Below are 23,433 nucleotides of genomic sequence, written 5' to 3'. Positions count from 1 at the left end.
TACAGCGTAGGACCCCCTATATACACAGCCAGCCATTACAGCGTAGGACCCCCTATATACACAGCCAGCCATTACAGCGTAGGACCCCCTATATACACAGCCAGCCATTACAGCGTAGGACCCCTATATACACAGCCAGCCATTACAGCGTAGGATCCCCTATATACACAGCCAGCCATTACAGCGTAGGATCCCCTATATACACAGCCAGCCATTACAGCGTAGGATCCCCTATATACACAGCCAGCCATTACAGCGTAGGATCCCCTATATACACAGCCAGCCATTACAGCGTAGGACCCCCTATATACACAGCCAGCCATTACAGCGTAGGACCCCCTATATACACAGCCAGCCATTACAGCGTAGGACCCCCTATATACACAGCCAGCCATTACAGCGTAGGACCCCCTATATACACAGCCAGCCATTACAGCGTAGGACCCCCTATATACTCAGCCAGCCATTACAGCGTAGGACCCCTATATACACAGCCAGCCATTACATCGTATGGCCCCCTATATACTCAGCCAGCCATTACAGCGTAGGTCCCCCTATATATACAGCCAGCCATAACAGCGTAGGACCCCCTATATACACAGGCAGCCATTACACCGTAGGTCCCCCTATATACACAGCCAGCCATTACAGCGTAAATCCCCCTATATACACATCCATTACAACGTAGCACTCACTATATACACAGCCATTACAGTGTAGGACCCCCTAAATACACAGACAATACAGCGTAAGAGCCCCTATATGCAGCCATTACAGCGTAGGATCCCTATATACACATCCATTACAGCGTAGCACCCCCTATATACACATAGCCATTAGAGCATAAGACCCCCTATATACACAGACAGCCATTACAGCGTAGGACCCCCTATATACACAGCCAGCCATTACAGCGTAGGACCCCCTATATACACAGCCAGCCATTACAGCGTAGGACCCCCTATATAAACAGCCAGCCATTACAGCATAGGACCCCCTATATACACAGCCAGCCATTACAGCATAAGACCCCCTATATACACAGCCAGCCATTACAGCGTAGGACCCCCTATATACACAGCCAGCCATTACAGCATAGGACCCCCTATATACACAGCCAGCCATTACAGCATAGGACCCCCTATATACACAGCCAGCCATTACAGCGTAGGACCCACTACATACACAGCCAGCCATTACAGCGTAAATCCCCCTATACACACATCCATTACAGCGTAGCACTCACTATATACACAGCCATTACAGTGTAGGACCCCCTAAATACACAGACAATACAGCATAAGACCCCTATACGCAGCCATTACAGCATAGGAGCCCCTATGTACACATCCATTAGAGTGTAGGACCACCTATATACACAGCCATTACAGTGTAGGAAACCCTATATACACAGCCATTACAGTGTAGGAACCCCTATATACACCGCCACTACAGCATAGGAACCACTATATACACATCCATTACAGCGTAGGACCCCCTATATACGCAGACATCGCAGCGTAGGACCCCCTATATACACAGCCACTACAGCATAGCACCCCCTATATACAGCCATTACAGCGTAGGAAACCCTACATACACAGCCAATACAGCGTAGGAAACCCTACATACGCAGCCATTACAGCGTCGGACCCCTACATACGCAGCCATTACAGCGTCGGACCCCTATATACGCAGACATTACAGCGTCGGACCCCTATATACGCAGACATTACAGCGTCGGACCCCCTATATACGCAGACATTACAGCGTCGGACCCCCTATATACGCAGACATTACAGCGTCGGACCCCCTATATACGCAGACATTACAGCGTCGGACCCCCTATATACGCAGACATTACAGCGTCGGACCCCCTATATACGCAGACATTACAGCGTCGGACCCCCTATATACGCAGACATTACAGCGTCGGACCCCCTATATACGCAGACATTACAGTGTCGGACCCCCTATATACGCAGACATTACAGTGTCGGACCCCCTATATACGCAGACATTACAGTGTCGGACCCCCTATATACGCAGACATTACAGTGTCGGACCCCCTATATACGCAGACATTACAGTGTCGGACCCCCTATATACACAGCCACTACAGCATAGCTCCCCCTATATACAGCCATTACAGCGTAGGAAACCCTATATACACAGCCATTACAGCATAGGACCCCTACATACGCAGACATTACAGTGTAGGACCCCTATATACGCAGACATTACAGTGTCGGACCCCTAAGCAGGTAATCCGGGTACTCGGAGCCTGCTGTAGCAAGATGCACTTACCAGTACTTCACGATGGCGGTGACCTGGAGGGGGTTGGGCTGGTCCGGGTACAGCCTTCGACACTCGCCGTAGATCGCATGCAGCCCAGGGGGGAAGAGAGACGGGAAGGGCTGGGGCGTGGGGCCGCCGCTAGGCCGCATCTCCTCCATCCCCACCGTGCGCTCAGCCGGGCGGAGAGAGTACGGCACTCCGGGACGCAGGCCGCTGCTAGTTGATAAAGCTCGGGTGAGCGCCGCGCGGTGCCGCCTGCCGCCGGGTGAAAGCAGCCCGCACACAACAGCAACAGCTTGTTGCTGGAGAGCAGACGGTGCTCCCTCACTGAGAGGCTCTCCCCATCGGTCCGGCCAATCACCAGCGCTGTCACATCCGCACGCACTTTGGCCGCAGCTCGTTGGCTGACGTCTCAGCGAATCACCGCACACACACTGAGAGAGTTTACAGTAACGTCGCCGGTGACGGGGCGAACCGCCATCTTGTTGGTTTGAAAAAAAATAACAGTTACTTAAGTGCTTGAGGTTATGGTTTGTGTGCTTGCCTATATTGTTATTCTATATTGTTTTGCAAAGGCGACGCACATATACAACTTTATTTTATCTGATGGGATCATCAGATTTTTTTTATATTAATTTATTAGATTTTCCTAATAAAACAGTAAATTACAGTTTTTTTCTTGGGAAAGTGGTGTGACTACTGAACGCATGTCATACACAAACAAGAAGACATTGATCATCTATTTCGGCACTCATCAAACACTTTATTAATTAATGCTTTATAATACATTATATAGAGCACTTTAATACAAGATTAAAGCCACCATAAATAGCAACAAAAACGCCTAAAAATATATCAGAAAAAAAATATAACACATCACATTAGACAGACGTAACAGTAAAACATATCTCACATTTTCATCTGGATGATAAATCTATTATTATTATTATTATTCTTTATTTATATGGTGCCACAAGGGATCATCCGCAGCGCCCATTTACAGATTACATAACCAAATAAGCAAAACAAGAAAAGTCATCAGCAGACGACGTCTGAAACAAGCATCACTGTGGAAAAAAACCGAGGGATTTGGTGCTTTCAAAGGGAGTATGGAGTAGCAGATGGTTTAAGTAAGAGAAGGAGGGAAGAGGGTCCTGCTCGTGACAGCTTAAAGTCTAAAAGGGGGGGCAGACAGATGGGGTGACACAGATGGGGTAGACCGTGAGCATGGGACAGAGGGCTTAGGATGAGTGACGGCTGGGTTTGGTAAAGAAGTGGGTCTTGAGAGCCTCTTTAAAGTTTTGTGGAGAGTCTGATAGGGAGAGGTAGAGAATTCCAGAGATAGGGAATAGCACGTGAGAAATCTAGGAGGTAGGAGTGGGAGGAAGTAACCAGCAGGCAGGAGAGTCGGCATGCATTAGCGGAGCAAAGAGGACAGGTGGGAGAGTAAAGGGAGATAAAGTCAGAGATGTAAATAGAGAGGAATGGGTAAGGGCTTTGTAAGTGAGTGTGAGAAGCGTGAATTCACACAGTCTAGTGTTAGACAGTCAATAGGTCGACACCACATGGTCGCCATGCATTAGTTCAACTGGTACAAAGATAGGGTGACCAGACTATCCCTTTAACCTGGGACACTCATGAATTACACAGGTTCTGTGGCTGCTTAAAACCAGGTGACATGCAGGCTTGTAGTCAGCCAGCCACAGAACCTGTGTAATTCATGAGTGTCCCAGGTTAAAGGGATAGCCTGGTCACCTTAACAAAGGTTGGCAGGTATAAAAGATTGACAGTGCTTAGGGTTGACATTTACAAAAGGTTGACATGACAATGGTCAACACACAAATGGCCGACACATCTTTTTCACATGGTTTTCCAAAATTTGCTCGAGTTACTATCCATGTAGACTACAATTGGGAATAGCAACCTGTGTCGAGTGCAGAGGTAGCGGAGCGAGCCACCTTGCCCAAAGCTGAGGGTCTAAGTTGCTACTGATGGTGGTCACCCATGGCGTAGCTACCATAGGTGCAGGCAGTGCAGCTGCTATGGGGCCCAGAGCTGAGAGGGGCCCACCTTCTCTGTCACAGAAAAAAAGACTTTGGAGACACAGTGGTGAATTCCCCATTAGGAATATGAGGCATGTGCCTAGGGGAGGAACTTGTTGGGGGGGAAGCAACACTTGGATGCTTGTTTTAGTACTGTCAGTCCAAAATCTACAAGTAACTTCAAAATATTTCCACTTTATTGTATCATATGCTATCTTGAAGAGTAGAAACAGATAGAGTATGCAGAGACTGCCACTATATGTTGTCCTACTTAATAAATATATATACATAATTAAAATAAAAACAAAATGTCATAGTTCATGCCTTTTTTATTATTATATTAAGTTGCCAATGAGGGCTTATAACCAAACAGTGAAAACAATAAAATTGGGCAGAGGGGGGGCTGGACATTACTGTTGAGCCTTAGGGCACACTGACCCCTAAATCTGCCCCTGTGGAGACACATTTGCAAGAACTAAAAATGGTGGTTGCATTTTATTTAGTAACCACTAGGTGGCAGTAATACCACAGCAACAATGTAATGCCTAGAAGCATCATTTTACATAAATATTAATATTAAAGATAAATATTCCTTTAAAGGGCTTGATTATGAGTCGCACACAATCCGCACTTAATGCCAATGTGCGGAATGTTACAACTGCGCATGAGCAAAAATTCCTGAAAACCCATACGGTGCATGTGCTACACTGAGTGTACACACAAAGAAGCGGTTGTGATTATTATTATTATTATCAGCAGTTTCTTATATAGCGCAGCATATTCCGTTGCGCTTTACAATTAGAACAACAATTATAGAACAAAACTGGGCAAAGACAGACAGACAGACAGACAGAGGTAGGAAGGCCCTGCTCGCAAGCTTACAATCTATATTGTGATTAATTCAAACCGTATCAAAATGTGACGGAAAAGTGATTGGCATTCCTGGGCGGTGGCTACTTGTGCACACAAAAATGGTCCCTTCAACAGGCATATTATGGGAGTGTCATGGGTGTGTCAATGCAAGCAGCTGCGTTCACAGCTGCAGGCATGGGAGGCCCTAGTCAGATGGAGAAACTGCAACTACAGTACATTTTGCTAGTGCAACTAATGTTGCAATATAGGTACAAGCATGACTTGGCTATTATATGCCTGTGTATGGCCAGCATGGCAACATCCATACCTCACAACCACAGTGGCAAACGCAGGATTTCTAGAGGGGGTTTCCAAATGCAATCCACAATCTCCCACTCTGCAGACCATTGGAGCAAGTGCAGGAGTCTGGGGAGGGGGCAGAAGAACAAAGTAACAACCGTGGACATTAATGTACACATTGGTTTTTTTTTATACACTGGATACTGTATGGAATACAGTATTTAACACTATAAATGGTCTATAGTATAGGCTGTATCAAACATATTTAAATAATATAAATAAGTGTTCAGGAAAAGGTTAAACATGCCATGATAAATAAATAAATACACAAACATAATAGAACCATTACTGCACTTTCTAAGCAAACATTCTCCCTCCTTATGGTAATGCTCCTGTCTCTCTTCTTCCTGGTAGCTACTCTCTGGTCCAAAGCACTGATTGAGGACTCCGATCCGCACACACAGCAAACTTGGTGGAAGATGCTGCTACCACTGGGCATGTGTAGCAGTTCTGCTATGTTCCTTAAACTGAATGTTGCGGGGGCAGCTCTAATAATCTCATTATATACCATTGCTACAGTTGTCATAATCGGAGCCACTTGCCAAGAGTAGGGGGGTTTCTGGGCAACCGGAAACCCCCCCCCCTGCATCTGCCTATAAACCATAACGCTTTCTTGGCCACTGTCCCACTGTCCCACTGTCCAATGGGGGGAAAAGGGTTGGGAGGTCTCTGTCTCACCACTGCTCTGTGCTGCATCCAAACAATATATATATAGAGAGAGAGAGTCTGGGAACACAGCCCCAGCGTGATGATGAACAGGGCCAGGGCAACGTGTACAGCCACACCGCCCAAAATGCATGTGCACACCTCATTTCCATGCATCTTAGGCATGTGAACACTATACCTCCTCGTGCCTTCCAAATGTTGAGAATTATGGCTGAACCCTTCTGGCTTTAGCCACACATGTGGGTAGGGAATATGAAATATTGGGCTTGTGTAGTTTAAATAGGACTTACTATTTATTGTCTTAATGTAGGTTTCTATCTATGAACCCTTTTGTGATTCATAAACCTGTACATCTAATTATTGGTGGTTTCTGCTTCTGAGGTTAATCACAGAGGCTGCTCTCTGTTCTGTGCCATAGAAAGACTGTAGGCGATGTCGCACCTGCATCTAGTAGCAGACTTCGGAACTAATGGAATGGGTAATACATGATCACTCTCATATTGTTGCATATAGGCAGGGCCATAACTAGGTGTGGGGGATGGTGCTTTGCACACAGCGCATTTGTGCTGTGAACGCACCATACGCATCCACCCCCATTTGGCCACCGCCAGCTGCAGCGCTGCCCGCTATAACAGTAGTGTTGGGCCCGGCTCCTCTGCCGGACGCACAGCTGCTGGTGTACATTATAGCCAGCAGCGTTGCTCGATCACCCATGTGCTCTGCCCTGCTGCTCCCCTGTACTGTAGCAATGTCCCTGCATCAGCCCAGGCCGAAGCCGCGCCTCCTCCCTGCAGGCAGCCGCACAGGGGTGCTGGGAGCTGTGCAGGGGATGCCGGAAACCACTGCCATCGTCACAAAGGGGGTCATTCCGAGTTGTTCGCTCGTTGCCGATTTTCGCAACGGAGCGATAAAGGCAAAAATGCGCATGCACATGGTTCGCAGTGCGCATGCGGTTAGTATTTTAGCACAAAACTTAGTAGATTTACTCACGTCCGAACGAAGATTTTTAATCGTTGAAGTGATTGGAGTGTGATTGACAGGAAGTGGGTGTTTCTGGGCGGAAACTGGCCGTTTTCTGGGAGTGAGCGGAAAAACGCAGGCGTTTCAGGGAAAAACGCGGGAGTGTCTGGAGAAACAGGGGAGTGGCTGGAGAAACGGGGGAGTGGCTGGGCGTGTGTGTGATGTCAAACCAGGAACAAAACTGACTGAACTGATCGCTATTTGTGAGTAGGTCTGGAGCTACTCAGAAACTGCTAAGAAATTTCTATTCGCAATTCTGCTAAACTTTCGTTCGCAATTCTACTAAGCTAAGATACACTCCCAGAGGGCGGCGGCTTAGCGTGTGCAATGCTGCTAAAAGCAGCTAGCGAGCGAACAACTCGGAATTACCCCCATAGATAGAGAGTTTAGGAGTCATTCAGAGTTGATCGCAGCAGCAAATTTGTTAGCAGTTGGGCAAAACCATGTGCACTGCAGGGGGGCAGATATAACATGTGCAGAGAGAGTTAGATTTGCATGGGTTATTTTGGTTCTGTGCAGGGTAAATACTGGCTGCTTTATTTTTACACTGCAATTTAGATTTCAGTCTGAACAGACCCCACCCAAATCTAACTCTCTCCGCACATGTTATATCTGCCCCCCCCCCCCCTGCAGTACACATGGTTTTGTCCCAACTGCTAACACATGTGCTGCTGCGATCTGAATCAGGGGGGGGGGGGGGGGGGGGGGGGTGTGTGTGTGTGTGTGTGTGTGTGTGTGTGTGTGTGTGTGTGTGTGTGTGTGTGTGTGTGTGTGTGTGTGCGCGTGTGTGTGTGTGTGTGTGTGTGCTCCATCCCTCTCTCTCTTTCTTCTTCTCATCACCCTCTCTCTGTCTCTCTGCCTGACACCTTTCTGTTTCTCTCCCTCCCAACCATGGAGGTCATTCCGAGTCGTTCGCTCGGAAAATTTCTTCGCATCGCAGCGTTTTTCCGCTTAGTGCGCATGCGCAATGTCCGCACTGCGACTGCGCCAAGTAAATTTGCTATGAAGTTTGGATTTTTACTCACAGCTTTTTCTTCGCTTAGGCGATCGTAATGTGATTGACAGGAAATGGGTGTTACTGGGCGGAAACAGGCCGTTTTATGGGCGTGTGGGAAAAAACGCTACCGTTTCCGGAAAAAATGCGGGAGTGGCTGGAGAAACGGAGGAGTGTCTGGGCGAACGCTGGGTGTGTTTGTGACGTCAAACCAGGAACGATAAGCACTGAACTGATCGCAGATGCCGAGTAAGTCTGAAGCTACTCTGAAACTGCTACGAGATGTGTAATCGCAATATTGCGAATCTTTCGTTCGCAATTTTAAGAAGCTAAGATTCACTCGCAGTAGGCGGCGGCTTAGCGTGTGCAATACTGCTAAAATCGCCTTGCGAGCGAACAACTCGGAATGAGGGCCCATATCTCTATTCCCCCCTCTCTCTCCCTTGTGAGTCTACCTGTCGTAATGTGTAAAAGGGGCCTCTACTTGCCGTAATGTGTAAAAGGGGCCTCTACTTGCCGTAATGTGTAAAAGGGGCCTCTACTTGCCGTAATGTGTAAAAGGGGCCTCTACCCTTCGTAATGTGTAAAAGGAGCCTCTATTTGCCGTAATGTGTAAAAGGGGGCTCTACCCGCTGTAATGTGTAAAAGGGGGCTCTACCCGCCGTAATGTGTAAAAGGGGTGCTCTACCCGCTGTAATGTGTAAAAGGGGGCTCTACCCTCTGTAACAGCGGTGGCCAACCTTTGGCTCTTGAGCCACATGTGGCTCTTTCTTTATTAAAATGTGGCTCCCAACATTCTAAATCATGTGACCACAACAGATACAGAAACCGCTGCACTCCAGCCAGACACGCAACAGCACTACAGGGACTGAAAAGTGACGGCGTCAGATACTAGAGGTGAGACACCCACAAGCAAACAGAGGACACATTAGGGACTGCTGCAATGGCATGAGTTGATCTGGGGGGCTGTAGTGATACATGAGGATGGGCTAGAGTGACACATGGCAGAGCTGGCTGGAGAGACAAAGGAGGGTCCTGGCAGGAGTGACGTGGGAGGGTGCTGGAAGTAGTGACACATGGGAGATATGGCTGAAGTGACATAGGAGGGTGGTAGCAGGAGTGACACATGGGGGAGCTGGCTGGAGTGATATAGCAGGGTGCTAGCAGGAGTGACACATGGAAGAGCTGGCTGGAGTGACAGGAGGGTGTTGGTTGGAGTGACACATGGGGGAGCTGGCTGGAGTGACACAGCAGGGTCTTGGCAGTAGTGACACACGGGAGACCTGGCTGGAGTGACACAGCAGGGTCTTGGCAGTAGTGACACATGGAAGAGCTGGTTGGAGTGACAGGAGGGTGTTGGCTGGAGTGACACATGGGAGAGCTGGCTGGAGTGACAGGAGGGTGTTGGCAGTAGTGACACATGGGAGAGCTGGCTGCAGTGACATGGGGGAGCTGGCTGGAGTGACATAGGAGGGTGCTAGCAGGAGTGACACATGGGGGAGCTGGCTGGAGTGACATAGGAGAGTGCTAGCAAGAGTGACACATGGGGGAACTGGCTGGAGTGACAGGAGGGTGTTGGCTGGAGTGACACATGGGGGAGCTGAAGTTTATTATTTGAATCTGGCTTTTTCAATTATTTTTTTTGAAAGTGGTTTTTTCAATGGATCTGGCTTTAAAAATGTATTTTATGTTGTTCTGGCTTTTTCAATGTATTTTATACCAGGGGTGTGGTCTAGCAGGCATGAGGCCACATTCCATTTTAGCATGCGCGCCATTGGCTCGATGTCGGCTCTTTGACGTACCTAACAAGGTTTTTTGGCTCTTTGTCACTGACTGGTTGGCCACCCCTGCTCTGTAATGTGTAAAAGGGGGCTCTACCCCCCGTAATGTGTAAAAGGGGGCTCTGCCCTTTGTAATGTGTAAAAGGGGCCTCTACCTCCTGTAATGTGTAAAAGGGGCCTCTGCCTGCTGTAATTTGTAAAAGGGGCCTCTACCCGCTGTAATGTGTAAAAGGGGACTCTGCCTGCCTTAATGTGTAAAGGGGGCCTCTACTTGCCGTAATGTGTAAAAGGGGGCTCTACCCTCCGTAATGTGTAAAAGGGGACTCTACCCGCCGCAATGTGTAAAAGGGGACTCTACCCGCCGCAATGTGTAAAAGGGGACTCTACCCGCCGCAATGTGTAAAAGGGGACTCTACCCGCCGCAATGTGTAAAAGGGGACTCTACCCGCCGCAATGTGTAAAAGGGGACTCTATCCGCCGCAATGTGTAAAAGGGGACTCTATCCGCCGCAATGTGTAAAAGGGAACTCTGTCCGCCGCAATGTGTAAAAGGGGACTCTACCCGCCGCAATGTGTTAAAGGGGACTCTACCCGCCGTAATGTGTAAAAGGGGCCTCTACCCGCAGTAATGTATAAAAGGGGACTCTACCCGCAGTAATGTATAAAAGGGGACTCTACCTGCCATGATGTGTAAAAGGGGTCTCTGCCTGCCTTAATGTGTAAAAGGGGACTCTGCCTGCCTTAATGTGTAAAAGGGAGCTCTGCCTGCCTTAATGTGTAAAGGGGGCCTCTACTTGCCGTAATGTGTAAAAGGGGCTCTACCCTCCGGAATGTGTAAAAGGGAGCTCTACCCTCCGTAATGTGTAAAAGGGAGCTCTACCATCCGTAATGTGTAAAAGGGAGCTCTACCCTCCGTAATGTGTAAAAGGGGACTCTACCCGCCGCAATGTGTAAAAGGGGACTCCACCCGCCGCAATGTGTAAAAGGGGACTCCACCCGTCGTACTGTGTAAAAGGGGACTCTACCCGCCGTAATGTGTAAAAGGGGACTCTACCCGCAGTAATGCATAAAAGGGGACTCTACCTGCAGTAATGTATAAAAGGGGACTCTACCCGTAGTAATGTGTAAAAGGGGGCTCTACCTGCCGTAATGTGTTAAAGGGAGCTCTGCCTGCCGTAATGTGTAAAAGGGAACTCTACCTAGAATAAAGTGTAAAAGGGGACTCTTCCTGCCGTACTGTGTAAAAGGCAGCTCTGCCTGCCGTAATGTGTAAAAGGGGCCTCTACTTGCTGTAATGTGTAAAAGGTAACACTACCCGCCGTAATGTGTAAAAGGTGACTCTACCTGCCGTAATGTGTTAAAGGGGACTAAACCTGCTGTAATGTGTGAAAGGGTTGTCTACTTGCCATAATGTGTAAAAGGGGACTCTACCCGACGCAATGTGTAAAAGGGGACTCTATCTGCCGCAATATGTAAAAGGGGACTCTATCCGCCGCAATGTGTAAAAGGGGACTCTATCCGCCACAATGTGTAAAAGGGGACTCTATCCGCCGCAATGTGTAAAAGGGGACTCTACCCGCAGTAATGTATAAAAGGGGACTCTACCCGCAGTAATGTATAAAAGGGGACTCTACCTGCCATGATGTGTAAAAGGGGTCTCTGCCTGCCGTAATGTGTAAAAGGGGACTCTGCCTGCCTTAATGTGTAAAAGGGAGCTCTGCCTGCCTTAATGTGTAAAGGGGGCCTCTACTTGCCGTAATGTGTAAAAGGGGCTCTACCCTCCGTAATGTGTAAAAGGGAGCTCTACCCTCCATAATGTGTAAAAGGGAGCTCTACCCTCCGTAATGTGTAAAAGGGAGCTCTACCCTCCGTAATGTGTAAAAGGGGACTCTACCCGCCGCAATGTGTAAAAGGGGACTCTACCCGCCGCAATGTGTAAAAGGGGACTCTACCCGCAGTAATGTATAAAAGGGGACTCTACCTGCAGTAATGTATAAAAGGGGACTCTACCCGTAGTAATGTGTAAAAGGGGGCTCTACCTGCCGTAATGTGTTAAAGGGAGCTCTGCCTGCCGTAATGTGTAAAAGGGAACTCTACCTAGAATAAAGTGTAAAAGGGGACTCTACCTAGAATAAAGTGTAAAAGGGGACTCTACCTAGAATAAAGTGTAAAAGGGGACTCTTCCTGCCGTACTGTGTAAAAGGCAGCTCTGCCTGCCGTAATGTGTAAAAGGGGCCTCTACTTGCTGTAATGTGTAAAAGGTAACACTACCCGCCGTAATGTGTAAAAGGTGACTCTACCTGCCGTAATGTGTTAAAGGGGACTAAACCGGCTGTAATGTGTGAAAGGGTTGTCTACTTGCCATAATGTGTAAAAGGGGATTCTACCTGCCGTATTGTTAAAAAGGGGTTTCTGCCTGCATTAATGTGTAAAAGGGGTCTCTGCCTGCTGTACTGTGTAAAAGGGAGTTCTGCCTGCCATAATGTGTAAAAGGCGCCTCTACCTGGCGTAATGTGTAAAAGGGGACTCTATCCGCCGTAATGTGTAAAAGGGGACTCTACCCAACGTAATGTGTAAAAGGGGACTCTACCCGACGCAATGCGTAAAAGGGGACTCTACCCGCCGCAATGTGTAAAAGGGGACTCTACCCCCCGCAATGTGTAAAAGGGGAATCTCTGCCTGCCGTAATATGTAAAAAATAAGAATTTACTTACCGATAATTCTATTTCTCGTAGTCCGTAGTGGATGCTGGGACTCCGTCAGGACCATGGGGAATAGCGGCTCCGCAGGAGACAGGGCACAAAAGTAAAAGCTTTAGGATCAGGTGGTGTGCACTGGCTCCTCCCCCTATGACCCTCCTCCAAGCCTCAGTTAAGATACTGTGCCCGGACGAGCGTACACAATAAGGAAGGATTTTGAATCCCGGGTAAGACTCATACCAGCCACACCAATCACACTGTACAACCTGTGATCTGAACCCAGTTAACAGCATGATAACAGCGGAGCCTCTGAAAAGATGGCTCACAACAATAATAACCCGATTTTTGTAACAATAACTATGTACAAGTATTGCAGACAATCCGCACTTGGGATGGGCGCCCAGCATCCACTACGGACTACGAGAAATAGAATTATCGGTAAGTAAATTCTTATTTTCTCTGACGTCCTAGTGGATGCTGGGACTCCGTCAGGACCATGGGGATTATACCAAAGCTCCCAAACGGGCGGGAGAGTGCGGATGACTCTGCAGCACCGAATGAGAGAACTCCAGGTCCTCCTCAGCCAGGGTATCAAATTTGTAGAATTTTGCAAACGTGTTTGCTCCTGACCAAGTAGCAGCTCGGCAAAGTTGTAAAGCCGAGACCCCTCGGGCAGCCGTCCAAGATGAGCCCACCTTCCTTGTGAAATGGGCATTTACATATTTTGGCTGTGGCAGGCCTGCCACAGAATGTGCAAGCTGAATTGTACTACACATCCAACTAGCAATCGTCTGCTTAGAAGCAAGAGCACCCAGTTTGTTGGGTGCATACAGGATAACAGCAAGTCAGTTTTTCTGACTCCAGCCGTCCTGGAAACCTATATTTTCAGGGCCCTGACAACATCTAGCAACTTGGAGTCCTTCAAGTCCCTAATAGCCGCAGGTACCACAATAAACTGGTTCAGGTGAAACGCTGACACCACCTTAGGGAGAAACTGGGGACGAGTCCGCAGCTCTGCCCTGTCCGAATGGACAATCAGATATGGGCTTTTGTGAGACAAAGCCACCAATTCTGACACTCGCCTGGCCGAGGCCAGGGCCAACCGCATGGTCACTTTTCATGTGAGATATTTCAAATCCACAGATTTGAGCGGTTTAAAATGTGATTTGAGGAATCCCAGATTACGTTGAGATCCCACAGTGCCACTGGAGGCACAAAAGGGGGTTGTATATGCAGTACTCCCTTGACAAACTTCTGGACTTCAGGAAGTGAAGCCAATTCTTTCTGGAAGAAAATTGACAGGGCCGAAATTTGAACCTTAATGGACCCCAATTTGAGGCCCATAGACACTCCTGTTTGCAGGAATCGACCGAGTTGAAATTTCTTCGTGGGGCCTTCCTGGCCTCACACCACGCAACTTATTTTCGCCACATGTGGTGATAATGTTGTGCGGTCACCTCCTTCCTGGCTTTGACTAGGGTAGGAATGACCTCTTCCGGAATGCCTTTTTCCCTTAGGATCCGGCGTTCCACCGCCATGCCGTCAAACGCAGCCGCGGTAAGTCTTGGAACAGACATGGTACTTGCTGAAGCAAGTCCCTTCTTAGCGGCAGAGGCCATGAGTCCTCTGTGAGCATTTCTTGAAGTTCCGGGTACCAAGTCCTTCTTGGGCAATCCGGAGCCACGAGTATAGTTCTTACTCCTCTATGTCTTATAATTCTCAGTACCTTGGGTATGAGAAGCAGAGGAGGGAACACATACACCGACTGGTACACCCACTGTGTTACCAGAACGTCCACAGCTATTGCCTGAGGGTCTCTTGACCTGGCGCAATACCTGTCCAGTTTTTTGTTCAGGCGGGACGCCATCATGTCCACCTTTGGTCTTTCCCAACGGTTCACAATCATGTGGAAGACTTCCCGATGAAGTCCCCACTCTCCCGGGTGGAGGTCGTGCCTGCTGAGGAAGTCTGCTTCCCAGTTGTCCACTCCCGGAATGAACACTGCTGACAGTGCTATCCCATGATTTTCCGCCCAGCGAAGAATCTTTGCAGTTTCTGCCATTTCCCTCCTGCTTCTTGTGCCGCCCTGTCTGTTTACGTGGGCGACTGCCGTGATGTTGTCCCACTGGATCAATACCGGCTGACCTTGAAGCAGAGGTCTTGCTAAGCTTAGAGCATTGTTTTATGTGGAGAGAAGTCTCCAGACTTGATCACACTCCCTGGAAATTTTTTCCCTGTGTGACTGCTCCCCAGCCTCTCCGGCTGGCATCCGTGGTCACCAGGACCCAGTCCTGAATGCCGAATCTGCGGCCCTTTAGTAGATGAGCACTCTGCAGCCACCGCAGAAGAAACACCCTTGTCCTTGGAGACAGGGTTATCCGCTGATGCATCTGAAGATGCGATCCGGACCATTTTTCCAGCAAATCCCACTGAAAAGTTCTTGCGTGAAATCTGCCGAATGGAATCGCTTCGTAAGAAGCCACCATTTTTCCCAGGACCCTTGTGCAATGATGCACTGACACTTTTCCTGGTTTTAGGAGGTTCCTGACTAGCTCGGATAACTCCCTTGCTTTCTTCTCCGGGAGAAACACCCTTTTCTGGACTGTGTCCAGAATCATCCCTAGGAACAGCAAATTGTCGTCGGAAACAGCTGCGGTTTTGGAATATTTAGAATCCACCCATGCTGTCGTAGAACTACTTGAGATAGTGCTACTCCGACCTCCAACTGTTCTCTGGACCTTGCCCTTATCAGGATATCGTCCATTTTCTTTGAAGAAGAATCATCATTTCGGCCATTACCTTGGTAAAGACCCGGGGTGCCGTGGACAATCCAACCGGCATCGTCTGAAACTGATAGTGACAGTTCTGTGCCACGAACCTGAGGTACCCTTGGTGAGAAGGGCAAATTGGGACATGGAGGAAGCATCCCTGATGTCCCGGGACACCATATAGTCCCCTTCTTCCTGGTTCGCTATCACTGCTCTGAGTGACTCCATCTTGATTTGAACCTTTGTATGTAAGTGTTCAAATATTTCAGATAAGCCGTCTGGCTTCAGTACCACAATATAGTGTGGAATAATACCCCTTTCCTTGTTGTAGGAGGAGTACTTTGATTATCACCTGCTGGGAATACAGCTTGTGAATTGTTTCCAATACTGCCTCCCTGTCGGAGGGAGACGTTGGTAAAGCAGACTTCAGGAACCTGCGAGGGGGAGACGTCTCGAATTTCCAATCTGTACCCCTGGGATACTACTTGTAGGATCCAGGGGTCCTGTACGGCCCCAGCGTCATGCTGAGGACTTGGCAGAAGCGGTGGAGGGCTTCTGTTCTTGGGAATGGGCTGCCTGCTGCAGTCTTCTTCCCTTTCCTCTATCCCTGGGCAGATATGAGTGGCCTTTTGCCCGCTTGCCCTTATGGGGACGAAAGGACTGAGGCTGAAAAGACGGTGTCTTTTTCTGCTTAGATGTGACTTAGGGTAAAAAAGGTGGATTTTCCAGCTGTTGCCGTGGCCACCAGGTCCGATGGACCGACCCCAAATAACTCCTCCCCTTTATACGGCAATTGCCGTTTGGAATCTGCATCACCTGACCACTGTCGTGTCCATAAACATCTTCTGGCAGATATGGACATCGCACTTACTCTTGATGCCAGAGTGCAAATATCTCTCTGTGCTCTATAGTCAATAAAATACTGTCCCTGTCAAGGGTATCAATATTTTCAGTCAGGGAATCCGACCAAGCCACCCCAGCGCTGCACATCCAGGCTGAGGCGATAGCTGGTCGCAGTATAACACCAGTATGTGTGTATATACTTTTTAGGATATTTTCCAGCCTCCTATCAGCTGGTTCCTTGAGGGCGGCCGTATCTGGAGACGGTAACGCCACTTGTTTTGATAAGCGTGTGAGCGCCTTATCCACCCTAAGGGGTGTTTCCCAACGCGCCCTAACTTCTGGCGGGAAAGGGTATACCGCCAATAATTTTCTATCGGGGGAAACCCACGCATCATCACACACTTCATTTAATTTATCTGATTCAGGAAAAACTACATGTAGTTTTTTCACGCCCACATAATACCCTTTTTTGTGGTACTTGTAGTATCAGAAATATGTAACACCTCCTTCATTGCCCTTAACATGTAACGTGTGGCCCTAAAGGAAAATACGTTTGTTTCTTCACCGTCGACACTGGAGTCAGTGTCCGTGTCTGTGTCTATGTCGACCGACTGAGGTAAATGGGCGTTTTAAAGCCCCTGACGGTGTTTGAGACGCCTGGACAGGTACTAATTTGTTTGCCGGCCGTCTCATGTCGTCAACCGACCTTGAAGCGTGTTGACATTATCCCGTAATTCCTTAAATAAGCCATCCATTCCGGTGTCGACTCCCTAGAGAGTGACATCACCATTACAGGCAATTGCTCCGCCTCCTCACCAACATCGTCCTCATACATGTCGACACACACGTACCGACACACAGCACACACACAGGGAATGCTCTGATAGAGGACAGGACCCCACTAGCCCTTTGGGGAGACAGAGGGAGAGTTTGCCAGCACACACCAAAACGCTATAATTATACAGGGACAACCTTTATATAAGTGTTTTCCCTTATAGCATCTTAATATATAATCATATCGCCAAATAAGTGACCCCCTCTCTGTTTTAACCCTGTTTCTGTAGTGCAGTGCAGGGGAGAGCCTGGGAGCCTTCCCACCAGCAGTTCTGTGAGGGAAAATGGCGCTGTGTGCTGAGGAGATAGGCCCCGCCCCCTATTCCGGCGGGCTCTTCTCTTGGTTTTTCTGAGACCTGGCAGGGGTGAAATACATCCATATAGCCTCAGGGACTATATGTGATGTATTCTTTTTAGCCAGAAAGGTAATCTCATTGCTGCCCAGGGCGCCCCCCCCAGCGCCCTGCACCCTCAGTGACCGCTGGTGTGAAGTGTGCCTGAGCGCAATGGCGCACAGCTGCAGTGCTGTGCGCTACCTCATGAAGACTGAAAAGCCTTCAGCCGCCGGTTTCTGGACCTCTTCTTACTTCGGCATCTGCAAGGGGGTCGGCGGCGCGGCTCCGGTGACCCATCCAGGCTGTACCTGTGATCGTCCCTCTGGAGCTAGTGTCCAGTAGCCTAAGAAGCAAATCCATCCTGCACGCAGGTGAGTTCACTCCTTCTCCCCTAGGTCCCTCGTTGCAGTGAGCCTGTTGCCAGCAGGACTCACTGAAAATAAGAAACCTATCAAAACTTTTACTCTAAGCAGCTCTTTATGAGAGCCACCTAGATTGCACCCTGCTCGGACGGGCACAAAAACCTAACTGAGGCTTGGAGGAGGGTCATAGGGGGAGGAGCCAGTGCACACCACCTGATCCTAAAGCTTTTACTTTTGTGCCCTGTCTCCTGCGGAGCCGCTATTCCCCATGGTCCTGACGGAGTCCCAGCATCCACTAGGACGTCAGAGAAATAGGAATTTAATACCTACTGGTAATTTCTTTTCTCCTAGTCCTGTGGTATAGATCAGGTCCACTTGTGCCTGGCACTTTAAAAACTTTAAGTGTGCATTTGTGTGCTGTCTCCTCCCCTATGTGCTACTCCTATCAGAATCAGTCTAGGAAACTGTGCCCGAGGAGACGGACATAATCTGAGAGAAGAACGAAACCACAGCGGTGAGGCAATAAGCCAACACACAACCATAAACGAAAGGAGGGAGCTAACCAGAACAGAGGATAGCAACACCAACCTAACCAGGATAGCCCAGCTATCCAAACAACAGAAGAGGACCGCAACATTGGTCCAACCAAAAACTTACACAGGTAAGCAGGAACGAAGCACTGAGGCGGGCCACCAGTAACCACTATGGACTAGGAGAAAAGGAATTACCGGTAGGTATTAAATTCCTATTTTCTCTTACGTCCTAGTGGATACTGGGCTCTTGTACTTTAGTACCATGTGAAAGTCCCAAAGCACCCAAACGGGCGGGGGAGTGCTGAGACCCCTGCAAAACTGCCTGACCAAACTGAAGGTCATCCTTGGCCAATGTATAGAACCTATAGAATTTAACAAACGTGTTTCAACCAGACCAAGATGCAGCTCAGCACAATTGTAGGGCCAAGACACCCCGGGCAGCCGCCCAGGAGGACCCCACCGACCTTGTCGAGTGGGTCTGAATAGATGTCGGCAAGGGCAGAGCCACCGAGCTGTCGAGGCCAACCTGAGCCAACGAACAATAGATTGCTTAGAAGCTAGATGACCAATCTTGGAGGCATCATAAAGGACAAACAGCGAGTCAGATTTCCGATAACGGGACGTCCTTTTGACATAAATCTTCAGAGCCCTGACCACATCCAAGGACTCAGGGCCCACAGAAGCGTCAGACAACACTGGAACCACAATAGGCTGGTTCACATGAAAGTCAAACACCACTTTAGGCAAAAACTGAGGACGGGTCCGAAGTTACGCTCTGTCTTCATGAAAAATAAAGTATGGGCTTTTACAGGATAAGGCCCCTAATTCAGAGACACGTCTGGCAGACGCCAATGCCAATAACATCACCATCTTCCAGGTGAGAAATTTCAACTCCACCCTATGTAAGGGTTCAAACCAGTCCGATTGGAGAAAAGACAGAACCACATTGAGATTCCACGGAGCTGTGGGAGGAACAAAGGGTGGTTGCATATGAAAAACTCCCTTCAGGAAAGTCTATACTTCTGGTAACAGGGAAGCTGCATGGATTTGGAAATTACAAACTTTGAAACCTCAAGGGCTGAATGAAACCATAGATCTTGAATTTATTTAGCCATCACATATAGTTGTTTTGGCTGTTAACTCGATCTTACTATCTCTCCCACTGAATATAGAATCATACATAAAGATTGGTCCCTAGAATCCTATTTTCTTTATCCTTCCTTATTTTTACTTTTATTTTTACTTTCTATGTGCATGGAGTGGTTCTGTTGGGTTTGCATCCATGACTGCGAGCGGACCTGGCGTTGCCCCTATACTGCTCGCGGCACGCCAGATTCCTATTCTGCACGTTGGTCTGGCTGCTGACCTACATAATCACTCCTAGTTTTAGGTAGGGACTATAGGAATGAATATAATAATTTGTATGATAATAATATGAAGGTATAAAAATATATATAAATCTCTTTCTTCATATATATGTTTTTAAAAAGTTTTTTCTCTGTAGTTTATATTGTCCCATGTTATAGTATATTAATTTTTGGGCGTATTAAGATAGCAATATGAAGGGATGTGATATGTAGATATGTTTAATATCATGTATGGTTTATCTATGATAAATTATCTATAATGAAGGCTGATAAATTAAGAATAAAAGTAAGATCTAATAAACTATAATGCCTATTACAACTATGCCATCATTAGTACTGTGTATTTAACCCTCCATATGTGTACATACGCTCATCTATTTCTTTCCCTCACTTAGGTGTGGGAGACCATTAAATTATAATTATGCAGCTGTGCTAGAAGGATTTTTAGTATTGCTGCAACCCCATGGGATTATTGTGATTCTGTCCGCATAACAGAATTTTTTTTTTATATATGATAAACCGACATGCTTATGATTAAGTTTTAAGCTACTTATAAATGTCTTTTATTAGACCACATTTAGTGAAAAACTCTGAGACACTTCTATCTGTGTATGAAAGCTAAGATTCCAATGCACCTGTTGAGCTTCCATACACACCTGCTCCTAATTACAATAGGACAAGGTATAAAAGATTTAAAAAAGTGCTCAGAGAGGAACACTCTGCCTCTTGAAGAAGCCGCCTGGGGTGCGGAGAAACGCGTTGAGGGTACAGAAGAAAGGGCCACTTTTGACCATTAAGTGTCCCAAGGAGAGAAATACACACCGTTACTGGCTGTCTGTTACAAGTTACCGGTGAATTGTTCAGCTGTGATCAAACTATCTCACTCAAACCTCCCCCGGCACTTGGAACATATTAACACTCTGCCCGGCTGGGCATTGCTCACTTGAGCTGGGGGATCTGCACGGTGGCCCGGCGCATCCACACTGTGCCGCACTGAAGGGAACGGTTCTTACCTGAACGTACCGCTGACGGATGTCTCACCCATGCATAGGGTGATAACAAGCGGCTTTCAACTACTTATCCCGTGCAGTAAGGGATTACAGCGTCTCAGTGAGTAACAGCAACCGCATGGTTTTATTATTCCTACTTGCTCCATGGAAACAGCTATCTAAATTTGGAAACTTTTATATGGTCATAGACGTTAATTATATCATTTGGAGGATTTATTCCCATTTGAACTGTGAGATATGGAATTATTTTGAGAGACTAATTCTATCCAACAGAGAGTGGTTCTCTCCATATATTTCAGCGTCCCTTTCACACATTAATACACTATATATGTATGCATCTATTTAATCTTAGAGGCTTATAATACCTCAGTTTCATGCTTTGATAATTGTTGTGGTCTTTTAGTAAGTCTCTTATTGTTTTATGTTAATAAATTGTTTTTTATCAACACCATTGTTATTGTGCGCCGACCTGGTGGTTTGTTTTAGTTGTTCTATTTTAAGGAGGCCGGCTACCTCCTTACCAGGTGGCTGCCAATATCAGTGTTACCTTTACACGGCTCTGTTCAGCGCCTACAAACCCTCTTTCTGTTTGTATCCACCATAACAGAGAAATCCGGGCTTGCGGGGACAACGTCACTTCCTGATGCATGTGAAAGTGAGACCCTGACCAGATCCAGCTGAAATGGTCGGGCATGAAATCTGCCTTATTGGATTGCCTTGTAAGCAGCCACTATCTTGCCCAGTAATCGGATGCAAAGATGTATGGATACCTTGCGAGGACCGAGCACAGAGCGAACCAAAGCCTGGATATTCAAGGCTTTGTCCCCCGATAGAGAAACACCTTTTGAGACACAGTATCATTCCCAGGAACTGAAGACGTTGGGTCGGTTCCAGGTGAGACCTCTGAAAATTTAGGAACCACCCATGATCCGTCAGTAGTCGAGTCGTCAGATCGATGATGTCCTACAGACGCTCCCTGAACACAGCCTTTATTAAGAGATCGTCCAAGTAGGGGACTATGTTCACTACCATCATGCACAGCTGCAGCATCATCTCCACCATGACCTTGGTGAAAACCCTCGGAGCTGTGGATAATCCGAAGGCCTGAAACTGGAAATGGTCGTTCAATATGGCGAACCTGAGGTAAGCCTGAGAAGGGGGCCACATGGGAATGTGTAGGTAAGCATCCTTGACATCCAGAGATACCATGAACTCACCCTCCTCCAGCGCGGACACCACCGCCCGCAGGGATTTCATCTTGAATTTGAATATCCGTAGATATGGGTTTAGAGACTTCAAGTTCAAGATGGGGCACACTGAACCGTCTGGTTTGGGTACGACAAAAAGACTGTAGTTAAAACCCGGTTGCGTAACTGAGGAGGTACTGGCACCACCACACCTGTCTGCAAAAGCTTTTGAATAGCCTCTTGCAAGGTAACTCTTGCTGCGGGTAAAGCTGATAAGCCCGACTTGAAAAACCTGTGAGGAGGGAGTGTCTGGAATTCCAGCCGGTATCCTTCGGAAATGAGGTCCCTTACCACATGTGGGCGAAGTGTTGAAGGCGAGCACCTAACGGAAAGGCGCTTCTCCGCTGAGGCCAGCCGTCACGCGGAAGGCTTAGCGGCAGGAGATCCGGTGGTCTGGTCCAGGTAGACGGCAGGTGCAGGTTTACGGGACTTACCACGAGATCCTCTGGAGGTGGTGGAGGCCCCTTGACCCCTGCCTCTGAACCTTGCCACACAAAAGGACTGCAAGTAGGGTACGGTGTAAGAACGTCTAGCAGGTGGCGCAGCCGACGGCAGATAGGTAGACTTACCCGCCATAGCCTGGGAGATCCATTTATTTAATTAATCTCCAAACAAGGCATCACTTGTAAAGGGAAGATTTTCTACACCCTTTTTGGAGTCAGAGTCAGCTGACCACTGACGTAACCACCGAGCCCTGCGCACCGAAATAGCCATAGCAGTACTGCAGCCATTTATCTTACACAACTCTTATTAGCTTCGCTCATACAGTTTGCAGCATCCTGTATATGTTGCAGCAGAGTAATGACCTCATCCCGGGGTAGAGAGTCTAAACTTTCAATAACAGTGTCAGACCACCTGACTACCGCCCTAGAAATCCACCCACAAACTATTGTGGGGCGCTGAGCCGCGCCTGTTGCCATATAAATTGCCTTGAGCTCTGCCTGCCGTAATGTGTAAAAATGGGCTCTACCTGCCGTAATGTGTAAATGTGGGCTCTACCTGCCGTAATGTGTAAAAGGGGCTCTACCTGGTGTAATGTGTAAAAGGGGGCTCTACTTAGTGTAATGTGTAAAAGGGGGCTCTACCTGGGGTTATGTGGAAAATGGGGCTCTACCTGGTGTAATGTGTGACAGGGACTCTACCTGGCATAATGTGTGAAAGAGGCTCTATCTGGTATAATGTGAGCGGCGCTACTGTGCGACGTAATTTGAATAATGTAGACCAGGGGTTGCCAGACTTTTGGAGTCGGCGACCTACTTTGAAAGCTGAAAAGCTTTTGTGATCTACCTAGGTGGGATAATAGCAAAGGGGCGTGGCATAACAAAAATGGGACGTAGCCTTGCTGCACAGAATGTATTGACTGTCTCGCACGAAATAACACATTGGCCCCCACAGGTAAAAACTTTAAACACATATGCCCCCA

At 47.9% G+C, this 23,433-nt stretch overlaps 1 protein-coding gene across 3 annotated transcripts in view; it reads right to left on the bottom strand.

Annotated features, from left to right (window-relative positions):
- SUFU (SUFU negative regulator of hedgehog signaling) overlaps window positions 1-23,433 on the bottom strand; it is a 186,876-nt gene that overhangs the window by 146,935 nt on the left and 16,508 nt on the right. Inside the window, exon 1 of one of the 3 annotated variants that reach the window (XM_063961923.1) lies at window positions 2,308-2,669. The exons of 1 other annotated variant lie outside the window; for it this stretch is intronic. In XM_063961923.1, coding sequence (XP_063817993.1) covers window positions 2,308-2,456 — 149 coding nt within the window. In that variant the 5' untranslated portion in view covers window positions 2,457-2,669. Of the gene's footprint in view, window positions 1-2,307; window positions 2,670-23,433 lie in introns of those variants that run through there. One more of the 3 variants, XM_063961922.1, reaches the window with a different exon arrangement.

The sequence above is a fragment of the Pseudophryne corroboree genome, chromosome 3, assembly GCF_028390025.1.
Source record: "Pseudophryne corroboree isolate aPseCor3 chromosome 3, aPseCor3.hap2, whole genome shotgun sequence".
In the NCBI taxonomy this organism is placed as follows: domain Eukaryota; kingdom Metazoa; phylum Chordata; class Amphibia; order Anura; family Myobatrachidae; genus Pseudophryne; species Pseudophryne corroboree.
Note: the sequence above shows the minus strand (reverse complement) of the source record. Positions and strands in the feature narration are given on the sequence as shown.